This window comes from Scyliorhinus torazame, chromosome 14 (assembly GCF_047496885.1).
Source record: "Scyliorhinus torazame isolate Kashiwa2021f chromosome 14, sScyTor2.1, whole genome shotgun sequence".
Taxonomy (NCBI): domain Eukaryota; kingdom Metazoa; phylum Chordata; class Chondrichthyes; order Carcharhiniformes; family Scyliorhinidae; genus Scyliorhinus; species Scyliorhinus torazame.
The window spans coordinates 7,777,519-7,796,763 of NC_092720.1; the positions used below are offsets into that span (position 1 = coordinate 7,777,519).

General features: G+C 46.1%; 1 protein-coding gene across 1 annotated transcript in view; it reads left to right on the forward strand.

Annotated features, from left to right (window-relative positions):
* Nucleotides 1-5,899: 5,899 nt before the first annotated feature.
* LOC140389464 (scavenger receptor cysteine-rich domain-containing protein DMBT1-like) overlaps nucleotides 5,900-19,245 on the forward strand; it is a 138,030-nt gene continuing 124,684 nt past the window's right edge. The window contains exons 1-2 of the mRNA XM_072473594.1: nucleotides 5,900-6,088; nucleotides 9,177-9,468. Coding sequence (XP_072329695.1) covers nucleotides 5,900-6,088; nucleotides 9,177-9,468 — 481 coding nt within the window. The remainder of the gene's footprint in view (nucleotides 6,089-9,176; nucleotides 9,469-19,245) is intronic.

A 19,245-nucleotide genomic window follows, 5' to 3' on the forward strand; every position in this document is an offset into this window, starting at 1 on the left:
AAAGATGGGAAAGGCTGGATTCAGGAACTGTGGATGATGTGGAAATTGCGAGTCTAGTCAAAATGAAAAAGGATGCATACGTGAGGTCTACGTAACTAACAACAGATGAAGCACTTGAAGAATAGAAGGAAAGTAGAAAATAGCTCCAGCAGGGAGTGAGGAGGGCAAAAGGGGATCACGAAATATCCTTGACAGACGGGATTAAGCTGAATCCCAAGGCATTTCATACGTATATTAGGAACAAGATGGTAGCTAGAGAAATAGTTGGTCCACTCAAAGACAAAGGAGGGAAAGTTTGTGTAGAACCAAAGGAAGTTGATGAGATCCTAAATGAGTATTTTGCATCGGTATTTACAAAGGGGAGGGGCACATTGATTAGTGGTGCCTCAGAGTGATGTGTAAACACTTCAGAACATGTCGTTAGTACGAGCAAGGAAGTTTTCGGTGCGTAAAAAAGCATTAAGGTAGACAACTCCCCAGCGCTAGATGGAATCTATTCCAGATTTCTGAGGGAGACAAGAGACAAAATCGCTGGGCCTCGAACAGAATTCTTTGTTTCCTCATTGGCCACAGGTGAGATCCCAGAGGATTGGAGGATAGCCAATGTTGTTCCGTTATCCAAGAAGGGTGGCAAGGATAACCCAGGTAATTATAGGCCAGTGAGCATGACGTCAGTGATAGTGAAATGGTTGGAAAAGATTCACAAAGATATGATCTATGCACATTTGGAAGTGAATGGTCTTATTCACACAGCCTTGTTTTGTACGAAGGACGTCATGTCTCACTAATTTAATTGAGTTTTTTGATGAGTTGACAAAATGATTGACGAGGGAAGGGATGTGGATGTTGTCTACATGCGCTTTAGTAAAGCATTTGATAAGGTCCCTCATGGCAGGCTGGTGCAAAAGATTAAAACACATGGGGCGAAATTCTCCTGAATCGGCGCGATGTCTGCCGACTGGCGCCCAAAACGGCGCCAATCAGACGGGCATCGCGCTGCCCCAAAGGTGCAGAATGCTCCGCATCTTTGGGGGCCGAGCCCCAACATTGAGGGGCTAGGCCGACGCCGGAGGAATTTCTGCCCCGCCAGCTGGCGGAAACGGCCATTGTTGCCCCGCCAGCTGGCACGGAAATGAAATCCCTGGGCGGCGCATGCGTGGGAGCGTCAGCGGCCGCTGACAGTTTCCCACGCATGCGCAGTGGAGGGAGTCTCTTCCGCCTCCGCCATGGTGGAGACCGTGGCGGAGGCGGAAGGGAAAGAGTGCCCCCACGGCACAGGCCCGCCCGCGGATCGGTGGGCCCCGATCGCGGGCCAGGCCACCGTGGGGGCACCCCCCGGGGCCAGATCGCCCCGCGCGCCCCCCCAGGACCCTGGAGCCCACCCACGCTGCCTTGTCCCGCCGTTCAAAAGGTGGTTTAATCCACGCCGACGGGACAGGCAATTTATCAGCGGGACTTTGGCCCATCCGGGCTGGAGAATCGAGCGGGTGGCCCCGCCAAACGGCACGGCGCGATTCCCGCCCCCGCTGAATATCCGGTGCCGGAGACTTCGGCAACCGGCGGGGGCGGGATTCACGAAAGCCCCCGGCGATTCTCCGACCCAGCGGGGGGGGTCAGAGAATGACGCCCCTGGTGTCAGGGGTGAACTAGCCAGATGGATTCAGAACTGGCTTGGTTACAGAAGATAGAGGGTCGCAGTGGAAGGGTGTTTTTCCGAATGGAAGTCTGTAACAAGTGGTGTTCTGCAGGAATCAGTACTAGGGCCTCAGCTGTTTGCAATATATATAAATGACTTAGAAGACAACGTAGCTGGTCTGATTAGCAAGTTTGCAGATGATACTAAAATAGCAGGAGTTATGGTAGTGATGAAGATTGTCAGAGAATACAGCAGGATATAGATGGGCTGCAAAATTGTGCGAAGGAATGGCAGATGGAATGTACACGGACAAATGTGAGCTGATGCATTTTGGCAGATATAATTCAGGTGGGACCTATAAAATAAATGGCAGGACCATCAGGAGCATAGACACACACACAGATCTTGGCGTGTAGGTCCACAGATCCTTAAAAGTGGCAGCACAGCTGGAAATAGTGGTAAAAAAAGCATATGGCATGCTTGCCTTCATAGGATGAGGCATCGATTGTAAAAGCTTGCAAATTATATTACAGTGATATAGAACGTTGGCTAGGACACATTTGGAATACTGTGTCCAATTCTGGTCACCACAACCGCCAGGAGAATGTGGAGGCTTTACGGAGAGTACAGAAAAGGTTTACCAGGATATTGCCTGGTATGGAGGGCATTAGCTATGAGCAGAGATTGAATACACTGGATTTTTCTCCCGAGAGAAACGGAGGCAGACGGGCGGCATGATAGAAGTATATAACATTATGAGGGGTATAGATAAGGGGAACAGTTAAAGGCTTTTCCCCAGGGCGGAAGTCGCAATTACAAGGGAGCACACGTTCAAGGTGAGGGGGGATAGGTTCAGTGGAGATCTGAGGGAGAAGGTTTTACTCAAAGGGTGGTGGTGGTCTGGAATGCACTGCCAAGTGAGGTGGTTGAGGCAGATACATTAGCGATCTTTAAGACTTATCTAGATAGACACATTAGCAGACGGGGCATTGAAAGATACAAGTGTCCGGTCTACATAGGCAGGTGATCGGCGCAGGTTTGGAGGGCAGAAGGGCCTGTTCCTGTGCTGTATTGTTATTTGATATTTGATTTAAGTTCAGTAATTTCAATTATTTAGTATTAGATGCGCTCGTATACCTCTGAAACTTGTGGGTCTTGAGGAGATTACAGAGCGACGAAAAGTTGAGGCCATAGAGGAAGAATTAGACTTTTAATGTTAAGTCATTGCTTGTCTGTGAGTGAATGGAGGCCAGAGAGCACAGGACTGTTTGGTGACTTGGACATGGTGTGAAATAGGATTTCTACAGGAGAGATTTGGATGACTTCAAGCTTTCGAGGGTAATTATTGGGAGCCCATTCAGGGATGAATTGGCTTAGTTAAGTGAATTCTTGAGTGCAGAATTCATCTTGGCCTCCTTCGTGGTGCCCCAGTATCACAGATGCTCGTCTTCAGCCAATTAGATTCAGTTCAGGTTATAGCAAGAGACATCCAAAGGCATTAGATACTGTAGAGGCCAAAGTCCTTGACAATATTCCGGCAATATTATTCCGGACCTGTTTACCGGAATTAGCTGCATCCAGTACCAATCTGTTCCAATGCAACCACAACAGTGGCATCGACCTCGGAATTTATATAATTGCCTATGGATGTCAAACGCTCACAAGCAGTGCAAATCCAACCCAGCCAATATGGGGCGGCCTAGCGATTAATAAACAAAGTCTTGGCATCTGCGACTGAGATTGCTGCATCTTCAAACGACTCTCATAAGACCATAAGACAGAGGAGCGGAAGTAAGGCCATTCGGCCCATTGAGACCACTCCACCATTCAATCATGGCTGATTTCAACTCCATTTACCCGCTCTCTCTCTATAGCCCTTAATTCCTCGAGAAATCAAGAATTTATCAACTTCTGTCTTAAAGACACTCAACGTCCCGGGCTCCACCACCCTCTGTGGCAATGAATTCCACAGACCCACCACTCTCTAGCTGAAGAAATGTCTCCTAATCTCTGTTCGAAAGTGACTCCCTTTTATTCTAAGGCTCTACCCCCGGGTCCTAGTCTCCCCTGCTAATGGAAACAACTTCCCTACGTCCACCCTATCTAAGCCATTCATTATCTTGTAAGTTTCTATTAGATCTCCCATCAACTCCTGCCATTGCTGTTCTACTGTCTCTCCCACTAGGCTCTGCTCCCAGTCGAATTTCGTCAGTTCCTCCCTCATGCCCCTGTAGTTACCTTTATTTAACTGTAACACCTTTACATCCGATTCTACCTTCTTTCTTTCAAATTGGAGATTGAATTCTACCATATTATGATCACTGCCTCCTAAGTGTTCCCTTACTTTAAGATCTTTAATCAAGTCTGGCTCATTACATTACACTAAGTCCAGGATGGCCTGTTCCCTCGTGGGCTCCATCACAAGCTGTTCCAAAAAGCCCTCCTGTAAACATTCAATGAATTCCCTTTCCTTCGGTCCACTGGCAGCATTATTTACCCAGTCCACCTGCATATTGAAGTCCCCCATGATCACTGTAACCTTGCCTTTCTGACATGCCCTTTCTATTTTGTGGTGCATTTTGTGCCCCCGGTCCTGACCACTGTTAGGAGGCCTGTACAGAACTACCATTATGGTTTTTTTGCCTTTGTGGTTCCTCAACTCTACTCACACTGACTCCACATCATCTGACCCTATGTCGTCTAGTGCTATTGATTTAATTTATTTCCTAATTTACAAGGCAACCCCGCCCCCTCTGCCCACCTCTCTGTCTTTTCGATAAGTTGTGAATCCCTGGATGTTTAAATGCCAGTCCTGAACCCCCTGCAAACACGTCTCCGTGATGCCTACCACATCATACCCGCCAATCACAATCTTGGCCACAAGCTCATCTACCTTGTTCCGAACACTGCACGCATTTAAATATAGCACCTTTAATTCTCTATTGACCGTCCCTTTTTGTTTTCTTAGTGTGGTGGACCTTGGTTTACTGAGCCTTTCCATACACTGTGTCATATTTTGTGGGATGGGGACTATCGTAACCTGTCCTGAGTTCTGTCTTTTCGTCCTTTTTTGTATTCCTCAGCACCTACGTTTCCCACTGATTACTTCACCTCTTGGTTCCCTGACTTTCTCTTCCCCCCCAATCTCTAGTTTAATGTCCTATTGACTCTTTTCGCCAGAACACTGGTCCCAGCTCGGTTCAGGTGGAGACCATCCCAACGGTATAGGTCCCCCCTGTCCCAAAACTGATGCCAGTGTCCCATGAAAAGGAACCCCTCTTTCCCACACCACTCTTTCAGCCACGTGTTAACTTCCCTTATTCTTGCCTCCCTATGCCAATTTGCACGTGGCTCGGGCAGTAATCCGGAGATTATGACCCTTGAGGACCTGTTTTTAAATTTGAACCCTAGCTCTTTATAATCTCTAATCAGGTCCTCTTTTCTAGACTTGCCTATGTTGTTGGTACCGACGTGGACCTTCGTGCCAAGCTGACGGATATGTGAGCTGCATTGTAGTTTTGGGGGAGAATGTAAACAGCCAGACATCGTCGACAAATTGTTACCAATGATGGGACAGGTAAGGGGAGAAGTCCTGATAGCCCACTTTAGGGATCTAGGACGGTGACTGTAAACACAGTAGTAATCTTACGATTTCTGAATCATTGGGAAACGGGAAGGAGAATGTGGGACCTGAAGGAGTATGGTGTACACCTGAACAGGATTTGGACGAATATCCTCGCAGGGAGATTTTCTAGTATTGTTACGGGGAGGGGAGGGGAAGGAGGTTAGATTGTATTGGGAGGGGGATTAGAATCTAAAGCCTAATTCAGATCAGAGAACAGGCGATGGAGAATTAGTGAGTAACTCTGAAAAATTCCTATGTTCCAATGTTCAAGAGACTGGATATACTGGGGTTGGGGTAGGACAGGAAGCAAGGGCTGGAAGAACGGCTAGGGCTTGGTGAAATCGTGAGACGCATTAATTCCACACAGTCAGGGAACGCGCGGAGTCTGGATTGGTTACCAGTAGACATTTACAAGAAATATGTGATAGCACTGGCCCCACATCTGCGCATGATGTTTAATGACTCACTGTTGAAGGAGGCCCTGCTGCCCACGTTGGCCAGGTCTCGATCTCACTGATCACAAGAAAGAAAAAGACCCAAAAGAATTGGCACTGTTCAGACCCAACTCACTCTTAAACACTTTTACAAATGTTCTGGTGAAAGATCGGGCAAGGCACTTGGATAGCTGCCTGCCAGAGATGATTGCAGAAGATCAGAACGTGTTTATAAAGACCAGAAAGCTAACAACGAATGCCAGCAACCTGCTAAACATCAGAAGCCTGCAAAACGTAATAATGACACAATCCGGGGAGAAGACAACAGAGGTGATTGTCTCCCTGGACTCTGAGAAAGCCTTCCATCGAGTGGAATTGTGTTACCTCATGGAGGTGCATGAAAAGTTTGAGTTTGGAGCAGGGTCCACCACAACACTCCCGCACACACATTCCAGCAGCATGGTGATAGTGGCCACACGAAAGACCTGGAACCAGTTCAGACACTACTTACATAGATACATCGATACAAAGAAGATAGGAGCAGGAGGAGGCATTTTGGCCCTTTGGACCTGCTCCGCCATTCATCACGATCATGGCTGATCATCCAAATCCAATAGCCTAATCCTGCTTTCTCCCCATAGCCTTTGATCCCATTCTCACCAAGTGCTCTATCTAGCCGCGTCTTGAATATATTCAAAGTTTTGGCATCAACTATTTCCTGTGGTAATGAATTCCACAGGCTCACCACTCTTTGTGTGAAGAAATGTCTCCTTATATTTTTCCGAAATGGTTTACCCTGAATCCTCAGACTGTGACCACTGGTTCTGGACACAGCCATCATTGGTAACATCTTCGCTGCATCTACCCTGTCCAGTCCCGTTAAAATTTTATAAGTCTCTATGAGATCCCCCCTCATTCTTCGGAACTCGAGCGAGAACAATCCCAACCTAGTCAATCTCTCCTCATACGACAGTCCCGCCATCCCTGTCATCAGTCTGGTAAACCTTCGCTGCACTCCCTCGAGAGCAAGAACATCCTTCCTCAGAGAAGGAAAGCAAAACTGCACACAATACTCCAGGTGTGGCCTCACCAAGGCCATGTATAATTGCAGCAACACATCCCTGCTTCTGTACTCGAAATCTCTCGCAATGAAGGCCAACATGCCATTAGCCTTCTTTACCGCCTGCTGTACCTTCATGCTTACCTTCAGCGACTGGTGCACAAGGACACCCAGGTCCCGCTGCACAGTCCCCTGTCCAAACTTACAACCATTCAGGTAGTAATCTGCTATCCTGTTTTTGCTTCTAAAGTGAATAACCTCACACTTGTACAAATTATACTGTATCTGCCATTAATGTATCCATTCGCCCCAAGGCTAATTAGGGATGGGCAATAAATGCTGGCAGATTAAACAAATATTAAAAAAGTTTGCTTCACAAGTTTTTACTGCAGCGTTGGGCATCGCATCGAGGAAACATCGCCGGAGGACATGCTAGAGGCACTGGTGCAAAGCAGCAGCATGTATCCAAAATGCCATCTTTACTGATGATTTCCAAATCAATTTCAAGCCCAATACGATTTCTGGGCAAAGCAAAATGCTGATACTAATTGCCTAGGAATTTTAGCTAGCCATCAAGAAAGTTACCCTGGGATAATTGATGTAAGGGCACGTTTCTAGAATTCTACAACACAAGAATAAACAATTTGATCCTCGGTGTAATCTGTCCTAATAGTTTATCAAAATTAACTGAATGGAAATTCAGGTTTGCAGAGTTGATGGAATGTAGAATGAGGAATTGAGGAAATTCAATCATAGTGTGAGTACATGACACCCCAACCAGTGCATAATTTTGTTGGTTTAATATTGTGCACGTTTCGATTTGTCACCATCTCTTCCTCCAGTTCATTTATATTCTTATGATTAAGGTTTACTCCTATCACAGTACACATTATGCTTCTCTCTGCCTACATTGTACATTTGGATTGTATTAATAGATCTAATTTTCTTTCGTAACCCCTTGAACTCTGTACTATGATTATATCAATCGCCAAATGTGCTCAATGTGCCATACTTATTGAGCACAGTACGAAGTCTTACAACACCAGGTTAAAGTCCAACAGATTTGTTTAACTAGCTTTCGGAGCGCTGCTCCTTCCTCAGGTGAATGAAGAGGTCTGCGACAGACCTCTTCATTCACCTGAGGAAGGAGCAGCGCTCCGAAAGCTAGTGACATCGAAACAAACCTGTTGGACTTTAACCTGGTGTTGTAAGACTTCGTACTGTGCTCACCCCAGTCCAACGCCGGCATCTCCACATCATACTTATTGAGATAACAGCTTATACTGCATATTATTTTTTATGTTAGAATCTTGCAAATTACAAAAGTATTGACGTGAAATTTACCATGTAGATCATTTAGAACTGGAGACTTGAGGGATGAATTTTCGGGCTCCGCGAGGGTCGGGAATGGAGGCGAACAGGGCGACTGAAAGAGACTCTCGGGAGTTCCTCTTTCCTGTAACTGGTTGTGGCTGTCTTCTGAATGCCGTGCCGGTATCAGTCTAGTTGCTTTCAGTGGTTACTCAGAAGTTAGAACTAATTCTTCAGATGTTTTCGGAGTAACTGTCGGTGTACCTGTGAGGAACCATCCCAATTTAAGGATTTAAATAGCATGTTCTTATGGTTCACAGCGCAGTGCAATTGTTCAGAGGTCTTGAGCACATCTGGGAAATGACGATGCGAGTGCATACCTGTACAATTCCGAATCAGATCCTCCAAAACAACTTTGGGCCCGTCTATGAAGTTCGACGCTGGGAAGCTCGGAGCATAAATCCAATATACTTGACACGAGCTAAAGGAGCAAAGTTGAAATAATATCGCTTAATGTGGTCTATAGATTACAAAGAAGTGGTGAAGATGGGGAAGAAATAGATTTACAATGAATTACGGAGAGAGAGAGAATAATAAAATAGCCATAATGGGGACTTTAATTATCCGAATGTATATTGGGTTTGTATCGAAAACGTAAAGGTTTCCTTGGCTATGTTCTGGGCAGTTTTTACCATCAGTATTTTTCAGATTCAGCCAGAAAGAAGGCACTGCTGGTTGTGGTTCCTCGGCAGGAGGAGGGTCACGTGGATCTAATGTCTCTGAGGGGAACACTTAGGGGACAGTAATTATTGGATCATACGTTTTAGGTTAACTACGGAAAGGAACTTGGAATAATCCAGGAAAACAACAATTAATTGGAGAAAGCCAACTTCAAGAAAGTTAAGAACACACCTAGTCCAGATAAACTGGAATAAAAACGGTAACAAATTAACGGCGCCCTAGTGAAAATCCAGTGAGTGACAGATTCAGGACGCTAAAAAAAAATCATTTTTGTCCTGTCCAGAAGCGAACATTCAACCCTTAGTGTCTCAAATCGGTGTGACAGCCATAAAGTAACTACTTTTAAAATGCATTTTTTCTAAAATATAGGCGACAGACATGCGATGCTTGAACGTGGAGGGAGTCCATGTGCTGGGCGAGTTCAAGCCACTAGCTTTGGCAGCTGGTTTACTATCTGCGGTCGATTGTGGGATATTCCTGGGCTGCGGAAATGCTGTATCTGGATCAGGAGATTCCCAATTTGGGGCTGGTCAGTGGTCCATGCTAAATGTTGAAGTTCACTGCAACGGCACCGAGGACGACCCGTGGAAGTGTGAATTGAAACAGTTGGCTCATAATAACTGTTCCCTGAAAGAGGAGGCAGCTGGTGTAATTTGTGCAGGTAATTCTCCTTTCTTCAATATTTCAATGGTGCAAGGCTACAGCTCTTCATGGAGGCATTGAGTCATAGAGTTTTATAACAAATAAATAGGCCCTTTGGCTCATCGTGTCTGCACCGGACGGGAAGCATCTATCTATTGCAATTCCATTTTCCAGCACTTAATTCGTGTCCATGTGTGAAGTGCTCATCGAAAGGCTTCCTAAACATTCTGTTGGTTCTCGTCTTTACCGCCCTTTCAAGCAATGAATTCCAGATTCCCAGTTCCCTCTGTTTGAAAAGGCTTATTCCTCGATTCCCCCCTGAATCTCCTGTCCTGGCATTAAATGTATGGTCCTTCGTCACTGGCCACTCTAGTATGGAGAAATGTTTCTTCCTATCTATCACATCATTCACATAGTGTGGTGATAGAGCTGCACACACTGCTCTTGTTGTGATCTAACCGGCGTGTTATACAACTTCAGCATAACATGCCTGGTCAAAAACAAAGAACAAAGAACAAAGAAATGTACAGCACAGGAACAGGCCCTTCGGCCCTCCAAGCCCGTGCATACTGCCCGACTAAACTACAATCTTCTACACTCCCTGGGGCCGTATCCTTCTATTCCCATCCTATTCATATATTTGTCAAGATGCCCCTTAAATGTCCCTATCGTCCCTGCTTCCACTACCTCCTCCGGTAGCGAGTTCCAGGCACCCACTACCCTCTGCGTAAAAAACTTGCCTCGTACATCTACTCTAAACCTTGCCCCTCTCACCTTAAACCTATGCCCCCTAGTAATTGACCCCTCTACCCTGGGGAAAAGCCTCTGACTATCCACTCTGTCTATGCCCCTCATAATTTTGTATACCTCTATCAGGTCGCCCCTCAACCTCCTTCGTTCCAGTGAGAACAAACCGAGTTTATTCAATCGCTCCTCATAGCTTATGCCCTCCATACCAGGCAACATTCTGGTAAATCTCTTCTGCACCCTCTCTAAAGCCTCCACATCTTTCTGGTAGTGTGGCGACCAGAATTGAACACTATACTCCAAGTGTGACCTAACTAAGGTTCCATACAGCTGCAACATGACTTGCCAATTCTTATACTCAATGCCCCGGCCAATGAAGGTAAGCATGCCGTATGCCTTCTTGACTACCTTCTCCACCTGTGTTGCCCCTTTCAATGACCTGTGGACCTGTACTCCTAGATCTCTTTGACTTTCAATACTCTTGAGGGTTCTACCATTCACTGTATATTCCCTACCTGCATTAGCCCTTCCAAAATGCATTACCTCACATTTGTCTTATATTGTATGCTTCGGAATTAAAGGCAAGTATCCCATACGTGTTTTTAACAAACTTTTCGAATTGTCCTGCTGCCTTCAGCTACCGTTGGACATGCACTGCAAGTTCCCTTTAAGCCGCTACACCCTACCTTTCTCCAAAGCACTGTGTATTCTATTGCCTTATTGTTCATCCAAAATGCATCAACTCACGCTTTTCAGGATGAAGTTCAATTTTACCCTGTGCTGCCAATCCAGAAAGTCAGTCTATATCCTTCTGCAATCTAAGGCTTGCCTCTTTGCTAGTTGCCACATCGCTACATTTTGCGTCATCTGCGAAATTACTGATGATACACCCCACATTCACATCTTATTATGTACACAACAAACAGCAAGGGAGTCAACATAGATCGCTTAGGTACACCACTGTGTACATGTTTTCAGTCACAAAAATAACCTTCGATAATTATACTCTACCTGCTGGCAATAAGGCAAATAAGATCCAATTCGCCAAATTGCCCTGATTCACAATGGCTCTTAACTTGTTGACCAGTCTCCCATGCGGGCCATTGTCAACCGGCTTACTGAAGTCCACATCGTCTACATCAGCTGCACTACCCTCAATTACACACTAGTCTAATTCTCCCCCCAAAATCATCAAGTTTGTTAGATATCATCTCCCTCTTTTAAAACCACGCTGATTACCCTGAATTAATTCTTGCCTCTCCAAGTGGCAATTAATTCTCTCCCTCAGAGTTTGTTCTAATAATTTTCCTGAACTGATATTAGATCCACTGACCTGTAATTCCCTGACTTTTCCCAACTTCTCTTCTTGAATAATAGTACCATGTTAGCTGTGCTCCAGTCTTCTGGCATCTCTCCTGCAGCCAGAGAGGATTTGAGAATGAACGACGAAGCTCCGGCAATATCCTCCCTTGCCATCGACAGCATCCTAGGATAAGTATCATCTGGGCCTGGTGGCTGATCCACTTTTAGTCATGCTGAAGTCCCGAACACCTCATTCGTATCCGTGCCAATCTGTTCAATTATATCACAGTTCTCTCTGCTTTCTGTACCTACATTGTCCTTCTTCATAGGGACCACAGATGCAAAATCCTCAATTAGTACCTCAACTACGTGTATAGACTCTGCACACAGATTGCCACTTCGGTCCCTACTTGGTCCCAAACTGTCACTGGTGATCTCCTTCCACTTAATGCACTTACACAACCAGTGGGATTTTCCACTATTTGCCCGCCATGGATTATCTTGCCCCCTCTTCGCTTTCAACAAAGAACAAAGAACAAAGAACAAAGAAATGTACAGCACAGGAACAGGCCCTTCGGCCCTCCAAGCCCGTGCCGACCATGCTGCCCGGCTAAACTACAATCTTCTACACTTCCTGGGTCCGTATCCCTCTATTCCCATCCTATTCATGTAAATGTAAAAACAGCTACCATGGTACTTTCCTAATTAATCTTTGAGTAACCCTTCGATGTTCAATACTCCTCTCGTATATCCACTGTTTTAATCCCCCAACTTCACCATCAGCCTCCCTTCATTTCATTATACAATCCTGTATATCCTTGTGGCCCCACCCTTCATCATTGCTGGGACACGTTGTCTTTGCATTCTCTCCATTTATTTTTCATGGATTCGTACCATTCAACCGAACAATTTGATCAAGGGCCTTGCATTTTTAATTGGTGCAATTTATTGAACTCACTTGGACGGCCTCAGATTCGGAAGCAAAAATAAATTGAATTGTTAACACTTCACAAATATGTATGTTATGTTTTTTTTTCTGCTTTACACAGTCACTTCTTGAAGTTGCTGCTGTTTGATCAACAGCACACATTAAAGAAACAACCTTTCAATGGTTGGAAATAAAGCTGAGTGAATGTTGCCACTGATGTAATGGCGACGAACGACCCGGACTCATAGAACATAGAACATTACAGCGCAGTACAGGCCCTTCGGCCCTCGATGTTGCGCCGACCTGTGAAACCACTCTAAAGCCCATCTACACTATTCCCCTATCGTCCATATGTCTATCCAATGACCATTTGAATGCCCTTAGTGTTGGCGAGTACACTACTGTTGAAGGAAGGGCATTCCACGCCCTTGCTACTCTCTGAGTAAAGAACCTACCTCTGACATCTGTCTTATATCGATCTCCCCTCAATTTAAAGCTACGTCCCCTCATGCGAGACATCACCATCCGAGGAAAAAGGCTCTCACTTTCCACCCTATCCAATCCTCTGATCATCTTGTATGCCTCAATTAAGTCACCTCTTAACCTTCTTCTCTCTAACGAAAACAGCCTCAGGTCCCTCAGCCGTTCCTCATAAGATCTTCCCTCCATACCAGGCAACATTCTGGTAAATCTCCTCTGCACCCTTTCCAATGCTTCCACATCCTTCCTATAATGCGGCGACCAGAATTGCACGCAATACTCCAAATGCGGCCGCACCAGAGTTTTGTACAGCTGCAACATGACCTCATGGCTCCGAAACTCAATCCCTCTACCAATAAAAGCTAACACACCGTACGCCTTCTTAACAACCCTCTCAACCTGAGTGGCAACTTTCAGGGATCTAAGGAATTTTCGAAGGTCTAATACAGGTGGGAAATATCGAGTTAATGGCAGACGCCTTAAATGTATTGATAGGTAGACGGTTCTGGGTGTACAGGTGCACAGGTCAACGAAAGTGGAATCACAGGTGGAGAAGGTAGTCAAGAAGGCATACGTCATGCTTGCCTTCATTGGCCGCGGCATTGAGTATCAAATTGGCAAGTCATGCTGCAACTGTACAGAATTTTAGTTACGCCACACTTGTAATATTGCATTCAATTTTGGTCACCACAGTACCAGAAGGATGTGTAGGATTTGGAGAGGGCATAGAAGAGGTTTACCAGGATGTTGCCTGGTATGGATGGCCTTTGCTGTGAGGACAGGTTGGGGCAGGACGGTAGCATAGTGGTTAGCACAGTTGCTTCACAGCTCCAGCGTCCCAGGTTTGATTCCTGGCTTGGGTCACTGTCTGTGCGGAGTCAACACGTTCTTCCCATGTGTGCGTGGATTGCCTTCCGGTGCCCCGGTTTCCTCTCACAGTCCAAAGATGTACGGGTTAGGTGGATTGACCATGCTAAGTGTCCCAAAAGGTTAAGTGGGTTTACGGGGATAGGGTGGAGGTGTGGACTTGTGTAGGGTGCTCTTTCCAAGGGCCGGTGCACACTCGTTGGGCCGAATGGCCTCCTTGAGCACTGTAAATCTTATGATTCTATGATTCTATGAAACTCGTTTTGTTCTCACTGGAAAAACGGAGGTTGAGTGACAGCTGATAGAAGTCCACAAATGTATGAGGGGCATGGACAGAGTGGATAGTCAGAATTTATTTTGCCAAGGTGAAAGAGTCAGTTACTAGGGGACATAGGCTTAAGGTACGAGAGGCAACGCTTAGAAGAGTTGTGCGAGGGACGTTTTTTTACATGGAGGGTAGGTGGTGCCTGAAACTCGCTGCAGGAGAATGTGATGGAAGCAGGTACTAGGGAAGTAGCATGTTCCTCAAGTAGGATGTGGGTGGTGAGGGACACCACTGGTGTCCCCACTGACTATACCTGCGGGAAGTGCACTCAACTCCAGCCCCTCAGAGACCGTGTTAGGGAACTGGAGCTGGAGCTGGGTGAACTTCGGATCATCCAGGAGGCCGAGGAGGTGATCGGGATGAATTACAGGGAGGTAGTCACACCCAAGGTGCAGGATAAGAGTAGCTGGGTTACAGTCAGGCGAAGGAAAATGAATGGTCAGACAGCGCATGTATCCCCCGTGGCCGTTCCCCTTCAAAACAAGTATGCCGTTAAGATGCTGTTGGGGGAGATGACCTTTCAGGGAAGACCCTAGTGGTCAGATATCTGGCACTGAGCCTAGCTCTGTGGCTCCGAAGTGAAGAGGGGGGAAAAGAAAAGCAATAGTGATAGGAGAGTCATTGGTTAGGGGAACGGATAGGAGATTCTGTGGTCGCGAACGAGATTCCCGAAGGTATGTTGCTTCCCAGGTGCCAGAGTCAGGGATGTCTTGGATCGAGTCTACAGGATTCTTCAGGGGAAGGGGGAGCAACCAGAAGTCGTGATGCACATAGGCACCAACGACATTGCTAAGAATCGGATGAGGATCTAAAGAGTGATTTTAGGAAGTTAGATTGCAAGCTAAAGAGCAGGACAAGCAGAGTAGTAATCTCAGTATTTCTACCAGTGCCACGTGCAAGTGAGGCAAGGAACAGAGAGTGAGTGCAGCTGAACATGTGGCTACAGGGCAGGTGCAGGAGGGAAGGCTTCAGATATGTGGGTCATTGGCATACCTTCTGGGGAAGGTAGGACTTGTACATGAAAGACGGGTAGCACCTCAATTGAAGGGGCACCAATATCCTTCGTGGGAGGTTTGCTAGAGCTCTTCAGGAGGGTTTCAACTAGTTTGGCAGGGGGATGGGAACCAGAGCTATGGATCAGAGGACAGGGTAGCTGTTGAACAGGCAGAAATAGTATGCACCGAGTCTGTGAGGAAACATAGACAGTTGATAGGACAAAGTTGCACGCAGTGGAATGGGTTAATGTGTGTCTGTTTCAATACAAGGAGTGTCAGGAATAAGGGAGATGAACTGAGAGCATGGATCAGTACTCTCAGTAGTACAGTTTTGTGGCCATTACAGAGACATGGATTTCACAGGGGCAGGAATGGTTGTTAGAAGATCCGGTGTATAGATGTTTTACGAAGAAGAGGGATGGAGGTAAAAAAGTTAATTAAGGAGTGCATCACAGCTGCAGAAAAGGAGGTAGTCAAGGAGGGTTTGTCTACTGAGTCTGTATGGGTGGAAGTCAGAAGCAAGAAATGAGCAGTCAGTTTGTTGGGAGTTTCTATGGGGCCCCCAGTAGCAACAGAGAGGTGGAGGAATAGATTGGGAGGCAGACCTTGGAAAGGTGCAGAAGTAACAGAGTTGTTGTCATTGGTGACTTCAACTTCCCTAATTTTGACTGGAACCTCCTTACTCTAAATGGTGTGGATGGAGTAGATTTTGTCAGGTGTGTACAGGAAGGATTCCTGACTCAAAATGTAGATAGGCCGACTAGGGGGAGGCCATATTGGATTTGGTACTTGGCAACTAACCAGGCCAGTTGTCAGATGTCTCGGTGGGAGAGCATTTCGGTGACAGTGACCACAACTCCTTGATCTTTACCATAGTCATAGAGAGGGATAGGAACAGACAGTATGGGAAGGTATTTAATTGGGGAGGGGAAATTATACTGCTATTAGACAGGAGCTGAGGAGCATAAAGTGGGGAAATGCACAACAGAAATGTGGGGGTTGTTTAAGGAGCACTTGCTGCGAGTGCTGGATAGTTTTCTCCCACTGAGACGAGGAAGGAATGGTAAGGTGAAGGAGCCTTGGATGAAAAGAGAAGTGGAGCTTCTAGTCAGGAGGAAGAAGGAAGCTTACGTAAGGTTGAGGATGCAAGGATCTAGCACGGCTCTAGTGGGTTACAAGGTAGCCAGGAAGGAACTCAAAAATGGACTTAGGAGAGCTAGAAGGCGGCATGAAAAAGCCCTGTCGGGAACGATTAGGTAAAACACCAAGGCGTTCCACACTTACGTGAGAAATAAGAGGATGATCAGAGTGAGAGTACGTTCGATCAGGGATAGTGGAGGGAACTTGTGCCTAGAGTCTGAGGAGAAACGGGAGGCCCGAAATGAATATTTTCCTTCATTATTCACTCGAAATAAGGACATTGTTGCTCATGAGAACAGCGTGAGCCAGGTTGATAGACTCAAGCATGTTGATATTAAGAAGGAGGATGTGCTGGAAATTTTGAAAAGCATCATGATAGATAAGTGCCCTGGGCCTGACGGGTTATACCCAAGGTTACTAAGGGAAGCGAGGGAGGAGATTTCTGCGCCATTGGCGATGATCTTTGCGTCCTCACTCTCCACTGGAGTAGTACCGGATGGTCGGAGGGACGCAAATCTTGTTCCTCTGTCCATGAAAGGGACTAGGGAAATCCTTGGGAATGACACACCAATCAGTGTTACGTCTCTGGTGAGCAACATATTGGAAAGGATTCTGAGAGATAGGATTTATGGTTATTTTGAAAAACATAGTTTGATTAAAGATAGTCCGCATGGCTTTGTGAGGGATAGGTCATGCCTCACAAGCCTCATTGAATTCTTTGAGGATGTGACGAGACACATTGATGAAGGTCGGGTAGTGGATGTGGTGTATATGGATTTCAGTAAGGCATTTAATAAGGTTCCCCATGGTAGGCTCATTCAGAAAGTTAGGGGGCATGGGATACAGGGAAATCTGGCTGTCTGGATACAGAATTGGCTGGCCGAAAGAAGACAGCGAGTGGTAGTGGATGGGAAGTATTCTGCCTGGAGATCGGTGACCAGGGATCTGTTCTTGGACCTCTGCTCTTTGTGGTTTTATAAATGACTTGGATAAGGAAGTGGATGGGTGGCTTCGTAAGCTTGCCGATGACATGGAGGTTCGTGGAGTTGTCGATAGTGTCGGTGGCTGTTGCGGCTCTGGAGCTGCAGGTGGATTCACTTTGGAGCCACTGTGATGCTGAGGACGTCGAGGGCAGCACGTTTGCTGAGTTGGTCACACCACAGCTGAAAATTACTGAGGGAGATAGAAAATGGGTGACCAAAAGATAGAGCAACAGTAGGAAGGCAGTGCAGGTGTCCCCTGCGGTCATCTCCCTGCAAAACAAATATACCGATTTGGATACTGTTGAGGGCGATGGCTCACCAGGGGAATGCAGCAGAAGCCAGGTTTATGGCACAGTGGCTGGCTCTGCTGCGCAGGAAGGCAGCAAGAAGAATGGCATGGCTATAGTGATGGTGGCTCAATCATAAGGGGAATAGACAGGTGGTTCTGCGGACGCAATCCGGTCTCCAGGATGGTATGTTGGCTCACTGGTGCAAGGGTCAAGGATGTCTCGGAGCGGCTGTAGGACATTCTAGGGGGGGTAGGGTGAACAGCCAGCTGCCGTGGTGCACATAGGCACGAACGATATCGGTAGCAAACGGGATGAGGTCCTAAAAGCTGAATTCATGGAGTTAGGAGTTAAACTAAAAAGTCGGACCTCAAAGGTAGTAATCTCAGGATTACTACCACTGCCACGAGCTCGTCAGAGTAGGAATGTCAGGATAAATCGGATGAATGAGTGGCTCGAGAGATGGTGCAAGAGGGAGGGATTCAAATTGCTGGGGCATTGGAGCCGCTTCTGGGGAGGTGGAACCAGTACAAACCGGACGATCTGCACCTGAGCAGGAGTCGAACCAATGTCCTATGGGGGGTGTTTGCTTGTGCTGTTGGGGAGGATTTAAGCTAATGTGGCAGGGGGATGGGAACCGATTCCGGAAGTCGCAGGGAAGTAAAACGGGGACAGAAACAGAAGGCAGTAAGCGGGAAAGTGTAAGGCAGAAACGCCATCGTCAAAAACCTAAAGGGTCACAGTACAGGGTACAGTGACTGAGGAGAGGTCAGTGAATAGGCCCAGTAATACTAAAAGGAACAAAACGGGAAGTAAAAACACAAATGGAAAGCGACGCAGCAGGTTGTTACATGAAGATATGGGTTTAATGATAAGGAAAATTAGGAGAATTGTTAAAAGCAAAAATAAATAGGAGAGGTTACTGATAGAGGTGTTTTCAGCAGTTACAGCAGTTATCATGGGGGATTGTAATCTACATGTCGATTGGTTTAGCCAGGTCAGTCAAGGCAGCCTTGTGGAGGAATGTATAGAATGTATCCGTGATAATTTCCTAGAACAGTATGTAATGGAACCTACAAGGGAACACGCGGTCCCAGATCCGGTCCTGTGTAATGAGAGAGGATTGATTAATGAGCTCATAGTTAGGGATTCTCTCGGAAGGAGCGATCACAATATGGTGGAATTTAAAATACAGATGGATGGTGAGAAGATAAAATCAAACACTAGTGTGCTTAAACAAAGGAGATGAGAGAAGAGCTAGCTAAGATAGACTGGAAGCAAAGACTTTATGGTGAAACAGTTGAGGAACAGTGGAGAATCTTCCGATCAATTTTTCACAGTGATCAGCAAATGTTTATACGAATAAAAAGGAAGGACGGTAGAAAGAGGGAAAATCGACCGTGAATATCTGAGGAAATAAGGGAGAGGATCAAATTAACGGAAAACGCATACAAATTGGTAAAGATTAGTGGGAGATTAGAGGATTGGGAAATCATTAGGGGGCAACAGGAAGCTACTAAAAAAATATAAAGAAGACTAAGATAGATTGTGAGAGTAAACTTGCTCAGAATATAAATACAGATAGTAAAAGTTTCTACAAATATATTAAACAAAAAAGAGTGGCTGAGGTAAATATTGATCCTTTAGAGGATGAGAAGGGAGATTTAATAATGGGAGATGAGGGAATGGCTGAGGAACTGAACAGGTCTTTTGGGTCGGTCTTCACAGTGGAAGACACAAAA